The sequence below is a fragment of the Lissotriton helveticus genome, chromosome 8, assembly GCF_964261635.1.
Source record: "Lissotriton helveticus chromosome 8, aLisHel1.1, whole genome shotgun sequence".
Classification (NCBI taxonomy): domain Eukaryota; kingdom Metazoa; phylum Chordata; class Amphibia; order Caudata; family Salamandridae; genus Lissotriton; species Lissotriton helveticus.
In genome coordinates this window covers 986,643,662-986,658,933 of record NC_136069.1, presented here as the reverse complement: position 1 = coordinate 986,658,933, position 15,272 = coordinate 986,643,662, and the positions used below count along the sequence as shown (strand labels likewise).

Sequence of the window (15,272 nt, the reverse complement as noted above, 5' to 3'; positions counted from 1 at the left end):
ATTTTGTATGCAGCAGCTTGTCGGATGCAAATCTTATTCGAAACGTAAAACTCAGGGGCATATTACCAACGATTAGCGATATTTATCGCTAACTAGGCTTAGCAACAATTTTTTTATCGCTAAGCATCGCCGGAAATTATCGCTGAGATAACTTGCTTAGCAAGGTTTATCTCCAAAGCGATAATTTTTCCGGCGGTAGCGTGAATATCGCTGAGAATATAGTGACGTTCACGCATTAGCGACAAAATGTTCTTAGCCATGTTATCTACCTCCCATTGGATAACATGGCTGAGAACTGGTCTGAGCAGGCGTTAGTTTTTGGAGATATTCGCGCTTAGCGCGAATATTTCCAACACTACGCCTGCCTTGTTAATAGGCGATAGCGGCGTTATCGACTGCTTTCAGTCGCTAATGGGTTGGGTACGCCAACTTTACATGCCATTAGCGATAAACATCGCTGACATGCAAAGCGGGCCCCAAACCGCTCGCTATCGCCTAAAAGCTGTCGCTAACATCAGTTAGCGACAGCTTGCTAATGGGGCGATAGAATTATCGCCGCTTAGCGGCCGAAAACGGACGCTAAATCGTCGATAATTGTCTATTGCCCCCCCCTTGGTAATATGCCCCTCAGTTCCACATAGCAATACCACCATGAATAGGAAGGAAATATTGGCTGGGACTGTCAAATACAATGTTTGGCCAATTTGCTGCTGTGCTTCCATTTCAAGAAATAGCTGTACAGTGTGCATTGTATTGTTACATTAACCTTAAGCAAGTAATCAAAGCTGTTCGGAGTTAATAATCAAGCGCAATAGCATCCACTGGACCGATTCAGGCATCTGCTCAGCGCCACGCTGTGCTTCCACACTTCTTATCCATTGCTCATGTTGTGACCTCTTTTTTACTAATCTGCACCCAAAGGCAATTTTCCAAAGGAATTCTCACTAGATGAGCAGAGGTTCTTGAATTTTGTGAGTGACTGCATTGAATATTATGCATCATAATGTTATGTTTAACTGAGCAGGTGCGATTTTTTAAAGCAGTACAAATGTATACAGGGATCACTAAACTGTTAAGGAAACCATTTAAAGGTAATGTACCAAGAAACTATTTTAATAGCAGAATGAAATATATACAATAAAAGCAATCTACTCTTCATGGGCAATGAAAGGACCATAAAAATAGATTTTCTGTGCATTAGAAACATGACGTTATTTTCAAAGAAAAGGCATACGATTTCATCCCAGTCCTAAAGTTATTTTCAAAATAAAAGTCGATTCTATTCTAGAATAAAGAAATCTGCAAAATCGTGTGACTGCTACAGAAACAATCACGAGTTTTTTTTGTAAGGAGTGCTCACTGTAACCAGGGCTACTGCAATTATGCGGCAGTCAAGTACCAATTTACGAATCCGGGTTCTAGCTATAATGGTTTGGCATTTCAAAGAGGTAAGCCAAAGAGATTATCTTCAAACTTTTCTCCAACAGCAGACAGTTTGATGGTATGAGCTTGAATGTCTTGAAAAAGGAGGAATGGCATCCTATGTCTTACTCCATAGAAACCTCTAGTCAGATCCTGAGTCTGTCACCCAAAGAATGTCATGGTGGACGAGAGACAGGTGAGTGCTTTCCCCATCCTGAATACCGGATGATAAAGATGAATGAAAAAGACCACAAGCCTCCTGATTCGGGCATATGGGCCAATGTTTTATGGGAGGACTGTTCATTGTTAAAAAATCCCATAAAGATGTCTGGAATTTGTAACCCCTTTGGAACCATCTATTTGTTTTTATTGTGACCTTTAAGCAGGTGTGCTTAGTGCTTTATGTAAAGATGTACATGATTGACATAATTGATGTTAATCTCTGATTACACTACTTCCCAATTGGCAAGCCTGCCAGGATGCTTGAAGTAGAGAGTGGTGTCTTGCCACTTGTCAAGCTCTTGAGATCGTCAACTAGCGGTAGAGAGGTAACTACATTTGTAACTGTCTATAGAAGCAATTTCCATTCTCTCCCCTATTTGTGAATGGCAATGTAGCTATGTCCCTTACACCAGTGTGTGCTCCATGTCAGTCTTTGTAATGGTCTCCCAGGGAGCACACGCCTCTGCACATCGGATGATAAATCACTGAGCTACAATTGAATGTTAACTCAGAGGAGTTGAAAACCAGTCGGTGCTCGTGGTCACCAACGTTCCTCTGTTGTATGTCCAGATTCACTACAGTCCTACGCAGAAAACCTATATTAATATTAAAGTTCACAGGACGGAAATCTGCATAAGTCTCTAGGATGATGTTAAAATTATTCTGTTCTTACTATGGTAACATTGAAGAAAATGTCCTTTCTTCTGCAAGGCTCAACTTTTTTGTATTTGGGAAGAAGAAAAATGTGTAGGTTGCCCGTCGATGACAGTGGGAGGCAAAGGCGCAACTAGTGCCAAATCTCTGGGGGGGTACTAACAATTTTGGGGGGTTGAGGGGGGCTAATTCTTCCGAAAATAGGCAGAGTGGAGTTGAAGGGGTGGAAAAACAACTAAGCCTCGTTAACACGTAAATGATCTTTTAACGACCTGTGAAGTACTCAGGTGCGGCTGTGATGAGCTCAAAAACTGTCTGTGTGGGTGCCCAGGAAGCTGTCTCAGCCCAGGCTGACACACATGACGGGAGGCAGAAGCCCTTTGAGCCCGTATGGGCGTTGCACGCCTGGTGGTAGGTCGAGTGGCCCTCCATGCACAAAAGACAATGGACAGAAAGATCAAGAATAAAACACTTCAGAGACTCATTGGCATTCACTATATTTGTGTTCCCACCTTCCAGCCAAAGAGATTCCAGGAAAGAGGGCTCTTGCATAGATGGGTGCACCTGGAGTTTGACAATAAAGTAATTATAGCATTTTTGAAAAGCTGGGTTAAATATTTGTGGAATATAGTAACTTGGAAACGGTCCAAGCAATGGCTTGCTTCAGTGGATTAATGACTGCGTTCAATGCATCAATGTTGCTGATGATGGAAATTTAAATTTAGGGGGATGCAAAAGAAATTATTTCATCAGCAAAAATGTTTATCATTGCATATTCATTCATTTTGAACGTTGGAAGAGGCCCCAATGCAAGGCCTTGTCTTTAAAGGCTCAGATGACAAAATGAGCTGAGTCAGATGAACTTTTTCAAAACCTTCAGAGACTTTCTACCTACATCAAAAGAGGAGCACACCAGAATGACTGAGTGCAATCCTGGTGTGCCATATCTTACGCCGCTTGCAGGTCTACTCCAGTATAGAAAGTAGCAGCAAGTTTGAACTTGATACTGCATTGTGGATCCCTTTTGATTGTTTGTAACTAAAAGAAATAAACTTTGCTCCACCCCTAGCATTGGCTGCAGGGGGTGTTGTAGCACACCCTATGTTGAAGCATGCCACTATTAGTGGGTGAGGGCACTTTTAAAAACCATTTATGAGTTCCCATAGAGGGTGACAATATTTTTAAGTCTGACCTTCTTATCCCCTTGGTTGTGTGTGTTAGGTTCATAGTTAGGGAGGAGTGTTGAGGAGTTGTACCACTCGACCCTTATTTTTGTGTGTACAGAAAGAGTATCTTTTCATTTTAAATTTCAATGGTGGGTGAGATTTAGCACATTTTAAAATATCTCAATTGTATTTTAAGGCAACAATCCAACATCTAGTAATGAATTTGGTTCCAGATTTCTTGAGATATCACTTGGCAGATAGTGTAAAATTAATATTATGACAAACCAAGGCTTCAGTTCCTTATGCCAAGATTCTAATGTATTGAAAATCAGAAGTATGTAAAATGTATTGTGGTTTTTTAATATTTTTTGATGTATACTTTTATGATTCCTTTGTGGAACCGAAATAAAGTTATTTGAATCGAATCGACAAACCAAGGCCATGTAATAGCACTCTTACTTTCAAGCACAATACATACTTAGCCTTTCTGAAATAAGGGTGCAACCTTCTAGAAGCCACACCAGTTCTTTTACAGTAGCACATTGCACCAGAAGGAAAAAGCCATAGAGTATCGAAACTGTGGGTAATACATTTGAATATTCATATATGTGTTGCCTGGATGAGATCAGACTATATAAACAAGAGATGGAATAAGGACATGGGTTTATGAGAGTTGACAACATCCTCTACATTTTGATTTTAAATTAATCATATTTAAAATAATATATATATTTAAAATGTGAGGCACAGGGAGTTATGCAATTATTTTTAGTCAAGTAGTAAAGCAAGGATTATAATCCTTATCTCCAGGTGGCAGGGTCATCAACTTTACCAAAATACCCCATTTCCTACCACAAGAGAGGACTATTTGCTTGCTCAGGAATACTAATTAACCCTGGTTGATCTTCACATAGAAAATGCAACTGAGCAGGTGTAGTACTTCGCTATGTGATGTAAATGTGATATAAGCACTCAAGCAGGGGAGTACAACAGTATGCACAGCCTTTGGCTTTCATACACTTTTGAAGAGTTGATCTGTCCTGATGGAGGTAAACAATAAATACTTGTGGGCTGATTCACAAAAGCATGTATTGGTAAGGTGAGCAGTACTACAGGAGTACTATTTTACACGTTCCTATTTTGAGGTCATTTTTGTGAAATTACCTCAAAATGTCTAATCCCTATAAGTAAAATTGTGCAAAGAGGGCACAGTCCTTTTTACTTGGACCAAATGTATATGAATATTCACTAGATATTTCCATTTTAGATGTTCTGGGGCCAGTTCACAAACTCATGGTACAGCATGTAAAAGAATACTACTTTACGTACTTCAAAATCCCTTATAGACACCGAAGGCATTCAATTAAAAGAACACATGAGAGGATGTGGCCTAACAGCTACAGCGGACAACCTTGAAGCTCGGGAGCCGGGTTCGAGTCAGGGACCCTCAACATCAGCCGCGGTCTGCAGGGGAGTACCTGCCGGGGCGGTGACGTGAGGAGGGGGAGGGGCAGGGTGGGGGTTAGTAATGTATGGATAATGATGGTTTGCAGGTAAGTAAACATTTAAATAAATCAAACAAATTTTGTTGCGCGCACTGCATTGCATTTGGGGATGCAGTGCGCGCAACGAAATTCGTTGCACTTGTGGCAAGTTAAACATTTATATTAGTGTCTGAAGTGTATACATCTGAGAATACAGAGCTTCAGAAACATTTTGCTAGTTATTGCCTGGGAATCTAACACTGCATATTAGCAAGCTTGAGCTCTGTCTGGAAATGGTGTCTTCGATAAATATGAGACATGCTTGGAAATTACAATCGATTATGTTTTGGTCCAAACATGCATTTACAAAAAGAACAACAGCAAGCATCATATACTTCATCACCTTATGACCGAGTAGATATGAACTGTGTAAACAAGAAGTTAAAAGGTGCATGATATGGATTGGCACGATTATGAATATATTACACTGAGTGCGAGTATCACTTTGTACCATACTGCTAGTGTGACTTATCTTCCAGAATAAGAATATTCAATCACACATACTGTAACATGGGCAGCTGAGACCCATATTATATTCCCTAATGACTTTCTGCTCTATGATCCGTGGGTTTCCAGTAATTGCAAGAGTAAATGCTGTCAGCTAAAATCATTCAACTCCACTTGGCATCTATATAGTTGGATGGACATGGCCTGGAGTGTGGCAATCTGACCATGATGGATTCCTTCAATGTTTAGTTGAAAGTGAAATATTTTTAAAGACAGGGAAGCTAATCATGTAACAACTAAGGGCCAGATGCACAAACAATAGTAATAGTGATGACCAAATAGTGATTTTTTTGCAACTCGCTATTTGGTAATAGCTATTCCTAATGTACAAAAGGGTTATTCGGCCCCCTAGCCCTTAAATTACGAATCGTAGTGGGTTGCAAATAGACCTACCTCCTGAATGCTAATGCGGTAGATCTCAATTTGTGACCCACTACGATTAGCTGTCATCACAGGGATGGTGGCTTGCCTGGGACAGCAAACCAACATATCTGTGATTGCCTTTAATTGCTTTTAATTAAACCAATCACATTTTTTAAGTACAGCTCATTTTCCTTAAAGTTAAGCGGGATGCACTTAGAAGGAAAAATGCGAAAGGTTTAAGTTTCATTTTGTAAGAGCAGGCAGTGGTCCCATGGACCACTGCCTGCTCTTAAAAATATTTTTTCAACCATTCTCAAAGGAGAAGGGGTCTCTTGGGGACTACTTCACGTTTGTGAATGGGTTACCACCTAGTTTGAGTTGGTGGTAAAGTGTGAATGTTTTGTGACATTTGTACATACCAATGTGAATTGGTATTTGGGAGGGAAGCCCTAAATAGGCCTCTTCCAAATACTGATTCACAAACCCAAATTGCAATTCGGTAACAGGTTATGGAATCGCAATTACAGCTTTGTACATTTGGACATGACTTTTTTTTGCGTCCGCAAACTGTTCAATTCTGCAACCACAAAAAGGTTTTGTACATCTAGCCCTAAATGCTTTGCTCCATGAAGCTCTTCTGCTTCTTAATGTATATCTTTGTCTTTAGATATCATTTAATGTGTGTTTCTTTAGATATTCATGTTTACCATGCTCTTTAATCAAATGAGACCTTCAATACCTGATGGTCAGATGTTCTGGCCAGTAATTTTGTGAAATTACCTCAAAATGTCTAATCCCTATACAGACTAATTTGCATATAGCCAGGTTCTGAGCTGGGATGGGGCAGTGAGCTAAATAACGGTGATGGATCAAGCCCTGATCTTTGGACTGGGTAAGAGTGGTCTGCTTAATTCAGACACTCTGTTCATCACCACCCCCTTTTCTGAATCGTTTTTGGCCACTATAGGTGTGGCAGGGTATACTCAGACATGAGTCCCTTGCTCACTGCTCCATCAGGATTCAAGCAAGCCGGGCCGACGACGCCTGAAATGGCAGAAACCGGTCCCCGGAAGCTTGTCTCCTTTCTGGTGAAGAATTGGCTTGGTAGTTTGGTCTGCCCTGTTCCCATGATGCACTGGGCCAGGGACAGACTAATTTGCATATATAGCCAGGTTCTGAGCTGGGATGGGGCAGTGAGCTAAATAACGGTGATGGATCAAGCCCTGATCTTTGGACTGGGTAAGAGTGGTCTGCTTAATTCAGACACTCTGTTCATCACCACCCCCTTTTCTGAATCATTTTTGGCCACTATAGGTGTGGCAGGGTATACTCAGACATGAGTCCCTTGCTCACTGCTCCATCAGGATTCAAGCAAGCCGGGCCGACGACGCCTGAAATGGCAGAAACCGGTCCCCGGAAGCTTGTCTCCTTTCTGGTGAAAAATTGGCTTGGTAGGTTGGTCTGTCCTGTTCCCATGATGCACTGGGCCAGGGACAGACTAATTTGCATATAGCCAGGTTCTGAGCTGGGATGGGGCAGTGAGCTAAATAACGGTGATGGATCAAGCCCTGATCTTTGGACTGGGTAAGAGTGGTCTGCTTAATTCAGACACTCTGTTCATCACCACCCCCTTTTCTGAATCGTTTTTGGCCACTATAGGTGTGGCAGGGTATACTCAGACATGAGTCCCTTGCTCACTGCTCCATCAGGATTCAAGCAAGCCGGGCCGACGACGCCTGAAATGGCAGAAACCGGTCCCCGGAAGCTTGTCTCCTTTCTGGTGAAGAATTGGCTTGGTAGTTTGGTCTGCCCTGTTCCCATGATGCACTGGGCCAGGGACAGACTAATTTGCATATAGCCAGGTTCTGAGCTGGGATGGGGCAGTGAGCTAAATAACGGTGATGGATCAAGCCCTGATCTTTGGACTGGGTAAGAGTGGTCTGCTTAATTCAGACACTCTGTTCATTACCACCCCCTTTTCTGAATCGTTTTTGGCCACTATAGGTGTGGCAGGGTATACTCAGACATGAGTCCCTTGCTCACTGCTCCATCAGGATTCAAGCAAGCCGGGCCGACGACGCCTGAAATGGCAGAAAGCGGTCCCCGGAAGCTTGTCTCCTTTCTGGTGAAGAATTGGCTTGGTAGTTTGGTCTGCCCTGTTCCCATGATGCACTGGGCCAGGGACAGACTAATTTGCATATAGCCAGGTTCTGAGCTGGGATGGGGCAGTGAGCTAAATAACGGTGATGGATCAAGCCCTGATCTTTGGACTGGGTAAGAGTGGTCTGCTTAATTCAGACACTCTGTTCATCACCACCCCCTTTTCTGAATCGTTTTTGGCCACTATAGGTGTGGCAGGGTATACTCAGACATGAGTCCCTTGCTCACTGCTCCATCAGGATTCAAGCAAGCCGGGCCGACGATGCCTGAAATGGCAGAAACCGGTCCCCGGAAGCTTGTCTCCTTTCTGGTGAAGAATTGGCTTGGTAGTTTGGTCTGCCCTGTTCCCATGATGCACTGGGCCAGGGACAGACTAATTTGCATATAGCCAGGTTCTGAGCTGGGATGGGGCAGTGAGCTAAATAACGGTGATGGATCAAGCCCTGATCTTTGGACTGGGTAAGAGTGGTCTGCTTAATTCAGACACTCTGTTCATCACCACCCCCTTTTCTGAATCGTAATTTTGCACCAGCATACATCTGACACCACAACGTGCAGTCTCAGTCTGGGGCAAAAGCACCACACCATTCTGTGTTCCAAAAGTCAAAAGAATGATTACCTGTGGTATCAGGGTTTATGTACTGAATTACTAAAGAGATTCTCTCTTTCTGACATCTTATCCACATCCCAACTTCACTGATGTTAAATTCCCATATAGATTTGGCCTGTCACCACCTTATTTACCACAGTGGCTCTGGGTCCATGGGATTCTGCCTTTTTTTGTATTTTGGAATCGGTTGCCGCGACTGACAAGAAAGGTGCTTGGTGGTGGCTATGTCTTGTCATATCAGGTGCTCCTAGGCAGAGTAGCAACCGAGCACACCACACAAACAGGGCGAAGGTTGCTACAGCCTCCCTCAAATAAATCAGCCATCTTGGTTAGTGGAAGGACACATTACAGAAACAAGGGCAGTGTACGTTTTCCCTGCACATCAAGATGGTCCTTGCTGACTTCTCTATTTAAGGGAAAAGTCAAAGTTTCCTCTTTTGTGCTCCTTTAGGTAACTGCAATGAAGAGACAGTGCCCGGCAAGAGTGCATGCTGATGGGTCATCTCTATCCACATAGTTTGCACAGGGCCTTTCCCTTTCTGTTCACTGTTGATAGTTCCCTTCTGGTTACCTTGTCCCTGTTTTTCCCTCTTATAGTACGGAATCTACTAGAAGCTCTGCTGATCTGGAAATGTCCTCTGGTTGCAAGCACACAACCAGGCCTGGAGGAGTGAGTGACATACTATTAGTTAATTGTTACTATATTATACATATATCAAGTCTCTAACATTCCTCACTCTACTTCTTTCCTTTCACCAATTATTGATATCACAACCTTTTTTCCACCCTTGACGTTCCCCAATTTTGCTTCCCTGTTTACCCCATGTCCTTCACCTTAGTGCTGTATATACCTATGCAGTTCTAGGCGCTTGTCTATCTGGGAGGCTTTGCGCCAGCAGTGGTGTTAACTTCAGTACAGTCTTGCAAAGAGTCTCAGTACAGGTAATACCTGTAAAATCTGCGCAGGGAATGATCTGGTAGGAGGGCCTGAGTGTGGATGGTATTCAAGAGAGAAAATATTTCCTTTTTGTCATTACTAAACTAGAATGTTGTTCTTCGATCTAATTTACAGCCAGTGGAATTCACTCTTGTATGCATGTCTCGGAGCCAAATTCACTTTGTGATTACATAGTTTTAGGGAAGGAATACCAGAAAGGGCAGATGGCTCCACGATAGACTTTGATGCAACTTCTAGAACTTCACATGAATCAGATCAAATGATACTGAGGATGTAACTGATTTTGAATTGACAAGAGCTTGAAGGCTGACCGAGTCAATCTTAGGCAATACAAATCAAAGGTAAAGTTAAATATTGGATTAAGTAGTAAGAATATTACACATTCAGTAGCTCAATATGCTAGATCTCGATGAAATACCAGGAAATTACAATTTGTGTGCCATGTTGGTTCTTTCCTGTAACAAAAGCAGCTGAATCTAAATCTCTGTTTGATGCCAAAATACATCGAATATTGCCTTATCAAAGGTCACCTTGAGAAAATCTGCAAGGTGGACATATCAGTAGCAGGTACATGGTAGTCCCCCGATTATGTTGGCTTGTATCCATGCTGCAAACAAATACTGCAAATCTGCTGCCCAGCCTGATCACTGGCAACACAGTAGAAGGCTGTGTGCTCCCTGACAGAGCGGTGGTTCAATTCTCTGCCCTTTCAACGTGTGCACATATCCTGGTGCACAGGAAGATGGATGACGGCCTTCATCTCACTGAAGCCCTCAAGATAGTCCTTCATTGGTGGGTGGGAAGTTCACTGATTCAGAATCAGACTGTGATCCAGCCCTCTGTGTGTTGCCTAGCTTTCAACCAGGGATCGCCCACTTCTGCCGGAGAGACAAGTAGGCCCCCTTCTACAGTTAGAAATTTGTAGGGGCACCCCATAAGAAAGCTGTCTCTTTCCTGAACACCCTCCAAGCCCAATCATAAAGTATCCATCCAGAATGAGTGGCACAAAACATAGATCACCTTCTGGATGGTGTTTATTTTCCTCCGCCTTTTGGTGGATAAGTAACCCAAATATTTTTCAGAAAGTCAATATTAGCGAGGCCAAGACCATATGCTCTCCTTTGTGTGGTAAATGAATGCAAGTCTTGGTTTTCCTCATTCAGAATGTGTGTGCACTGAAAGAGCTGACACAGGTTCCACAACTGGAACAGACCCCTTTCTCTATTACAACAAACTCACAGGGCAAACAGCAGAAATTGCTGGTTGCAGAAGGCATCAATGCTTGTAACGAGGCCCCAGAACTCTCTGCAACATTAAAGCTCAAAACTCCGAACAAAGCTCAACACTTGCCCCTGCTTTTGGTGAGAAAGTGAAAAGTAGATTTATTGGCATATACTTTGTTTGATAATTGAATTATTTTAGAAAAAATACCCTTAGTCTACGTGGAAAAAAAAATGAATTCTCTCTTGCATTGGTCAACTCTTTGTTAACTAGACTTGGCTAGAGTTTAAAACCGTTGATTTGGAGGTTATTTTTAATAGAGTGAACACAAAAAGCATTGTCATACTCCTTGTCCCATCCCACTTTGTGATGATACATTTAAAGCAATAGGATGAAAGAAGCGGATGCACTTGAGACACATTAGTGTACATTGCCAGAAACATTTTCTGTGTTAGTGTTGGAAATCGCTAGGGAGACTTTGCGCTTTCAATAAAGAGCACTGCATTCACACAAACACATTTACCTGCAGAAGGTTCCACCTGGTGTTCAGGTCTTCCAGGCAATTCAGATTGTATGGAGAAAGCTGGATGTCAGAGGTTGTGAACTGGTGAGCAAGATCATTGACATGGTCTACATTCTCTTTTATTGGTGCAATTTCAGCTCGGAAAGCCTAAGTGGAGGAATGAAATAAAACATGTATGTGAAAATGGCTCCTCTCCCATGTGCTCATGCTCAGCCATTTAACTTCATTGGGAATGGATGAGAGGGTGATCACCAAATGCAAAAAGGGGCTTGCACGCATGCCAAAAAACATTTGTTAGTCACTGTTTACTACCTTCTTCACCTCTAAAGGGCCTAATAATCAAATATGGAAGTCAAAATGACTCTACAGTTGGGCAAATATGGAAAAGATTTCTGCTGATTGAGACATGTTACTTTTTTTTCTACTGGGATTGAGTGGTGGCAGCCATGTTGGGTGTGAAACCTCAATGTTGTTGCAGCTGTCAGGGGCTTTGACTTTTTCTCTTGTTCAAAAACAAATACGAGGAACAAATGTTGCAAAAATACGGTGCATATTTTAGGTATGTGAGGATGTGTGCCCGACTGCACAGGTATCTTGAATGAATATTAACTAAATCAAAGTGTATCTCCCCTCTTTGGGCTTTATACCGCCATTCCATCTTTCAATGCTATGGTTCTCCCAGTTTATACAAGAGTTTGTGCACTGGGGGCAGCATATTTCATTTTAAAATGGCACACTGTCATTTGTGTGTGCCAGAGGGCACAACTCTTCATCAGCATGACCATATGTCTTTGTCTAGTTTCTCTTCTGTTTCTATTTACAGATCCCTCCCCACTCCTCCCATATCCAACCTGTCTCTCGAGCTCTATTCTCCTAAATTGCCAAACTCTCTTTCGCATTTCATGCTACCCGCCCTGTCTTCCAACACCTGTATTTCATCCCTAGCCTTTGCCACATCCAAAACTGAAGATATCAACGATATTTCCATTGGAACTAATTTGACCCCACGTCCTAACCTTCATTTATGTTTAGTCGCTTCCACAGACCCCACCATCCCACCAAAGATCTACGCTTGAATCCCTAGCGTGATTACCTCCTTCAACTCCCGGTTTCTGAATGTTTTATATGTGCTTGCTTTCTCCTCTGTAACGGTTTAATTTCCCTCACTGCTTGACCCATACCTTTAGATGCACATATTCTCCTTAAATCAATTCGTACCATATTACCATCTGCATAAACCCATCAAGCAAACATTTAGAACATTGTGAACGTGTCCGAACGAACACATCAACTTTAACACATCTGCACAACATGTCACATGTTACCCCGCTATCGCAGAAAGGTTTCAAAGAGATGGAATACATTTAGAACCAGACAGAAAGTAAAGAGACACCACCATCATGCAACAATAGATGGAAAACAAATTTTACAATGGATAGATAGACACAAAGACGAGGCATTGAAGGCCAGAGAAGGCAATATCATTTTGTTCTCTACAAAAACAAAACGAAACAGAACGACCACAGAAATAAAGGATGCCAAGTCTTGGGCCATAAAAACAGACTACATTGCATTTTGCAACTGAAATAGAAACGTGGGAACACTGAGAAGGACATATAAACAAAGGCAATGTATGCACCTACAAGAGATACAACTATGTGGGCTGGGCACAGGTCTAGCGAAGAACAGTTGATGCTAACAAAATGAGGAAAACGGGGAGGCCCCTGCTCTCACATAAAAGAGTAACAGGTATAGCAGGAGCAAAGCTATCAAAAGTGAAGCAGGGAGGACCTCAAAGAGCTCCCTGGCGCTCAATTATGGCTTTCATTTGCTACCAAACTGTGGCTAGGGTGGTTCAATATTCCATCTTGTATGAGGGATGCTGGCACACTTTCCATGTCACTGAGGTCTGATGTATGTTCGTGCCTATAAGAGATGCAGGGCCACATGTATGACTGGCAGGTTTTGCGACTCGCAAATTGTGATTTTTAGTGACTCACAATTTGCGAGCCACCAAACCTGATGTACAACAGTGTCTAAGACACTGTTTGCGATTCCCAAATGGGTTGCAAGAAACCTGGCTCATTAAGATTCATGAGGCAGGTTGCAAACACTCACAGAGATGGTGGCCTTCTGGGGTCTGCAGACCACCATGACTGTGAATGCTTTTTAATTAAAGCAGGTTAATTTTTCAAATGCAGTACGTGTTCCTTAGAGGAAAACGGGATGCATTAAAAAAATTCAAATTAAACGTTTCTGTTTAATTTTTTGAGTAGTCCGTGGTCCTTGGGACCACTGCCAGCACTTAAAAGTTATTCTTGGGAAAGGGGTACCTTCCCGTTTGTGACTGGCTTCCACCTTCTTGAAGTAGGTGGTAAACTGTGATTGTTTAGCGACCACATTCTGGTTAAAAATCAATTATACATCCCACTGCGACTTGCTATTAGGAAGGGACCTTGGCATTGCCCTTCCGAATAGCGACTTGTAAACTTATTTTGCAAGTCTTTAATAGGTTACTGATTCACAAAATAGGGTTTGCACATAGAAAAATGCATTTTACGAGCAATAATTACCTGGTAGGGCATTTGCAACCGGTAAAATGCATCGTACATCTGGTGTTCAGTGTATAAGTCTAAGAGACAATAATGGCAACTTCCAGCAAAACATGTGAAAAGCAAATGCAGTTCTAAAACATGGGTGTGACTAGACGACCGTGCAAATAAAACAAAGGACAGTGGCATGAAATATAGCATCATCAATACTGAAAGGCAGATGGACAGGAGGTTTAATGATTGCTTGGCTGACAAGGAAACCTGCATTCGCAGGGGCATGATATTTGTAGAAATATTAGATCTCGATGTTCAGGTCAAACAACACTAGAGTATTACAAATACAGCTAAGGGGGTTATTTCAATGTCGAGTGGAATTCCTCCTGCCCGACACGACACCTGGTCGGTGGTCCCAACTTACATATTATAATGCTAATGAACACTGTTACGTCACATTCCACTTTTCTTAATGGGAGCTCGTGTTATGGCCTTAAACCAGCCGTAGCAAAAGCTCCCATTGAGAAAAGGGAGCTGCAGTTCATCCCTGCACCCTGTGGCAGGCACCTCATTGTGCCAGCCACAAGGTGCAGGGATCAAGACCCCCTCGGCCCCCAACCGAAGGCCTTGCACCAAAGGGGCCCTGCTGGGGGCCCCCAAACATGCTTTCCATCATGGTTTCCATGTCAGACAGACCGGCATGGAAAACAGTGATCGTAATCACCTGAGATTACTTGCCCGCTTCTAACTGGCGGACGGGTTCTCCGAGACATTGAAAGCCAGCCAAAATGACCGGCAGGTTTACTTTCCGACCGCCTCCAACATAATGAGGGGGTCAGAAAGTAAACCTATCGCCCATCACGATGTGGCACTATAGGGTCCAACCGAATCAGACCCTTAGTGTCACGAAACGTTTTTGTGTAATTTTCGATAGGAAACCTTCTGTGTGTGTCAACATTAATGTTTTTATATTAAAATTTACTTTTCACTTGGGAGATGGGTGCATGAGTGGGTGGCTCCCTATTCTTCATTTTTAGGTTTTGCCTAGCGAAAGCTGCGCTCTGCGCAGCTTTTCGCGCAGGCGAAATCCTGTTGAGAACTGTAGGGTGCTTTGGGTCGGCCCTCGTCATTGATTGGCTGGCTCCGTAAACGGAGCCTTGCCATTGGACGAGGGGCCTGTCCGTCAATGCCGGACCAGACACGGGGGCGTTCCTGACATTCTTTGCCTTTTGCCGACGTCACGCGACGCCGGGAACGCCCCCGAGTCTGGTCCGGCATTGCCGGCACCTCCCTTGCTCTACTGTCATCACCACAACACTGCGCCCATTTTATCCCAAGCTAAACACTCGGAGAGGCGCAGTGACCGGGTCTTTGAA

At 43.0% G+C, this 15,272-nt stretch overlaps 1 protein-coding gene across 8 annotated transcripts in view; it reads right to left on the bottom strand.

Moving 5' to 3' along the window:
• DMD (dystrophin) overlaps positions 1–15,272 on the bottom strand; it is a 6,826,337-nt gene that overhangs the window by 1,217,195 nt on the left and 5,593,870 nt on the right. For all 8 annotated transcript variants that reach the window (XM_078657819.1, XM_078657824.1, XM_078657821.1 and 5 more), the window contains one exon: positions 11,351–11,497. In XM_078657819.1, coding sequence (XP_078513945.1) covers positions 11,351–11,497 — 147 coding nt within the window. The remainder of the gene's footprint in view (positions 1–11,350; positions 11,498–15,272) is intronic.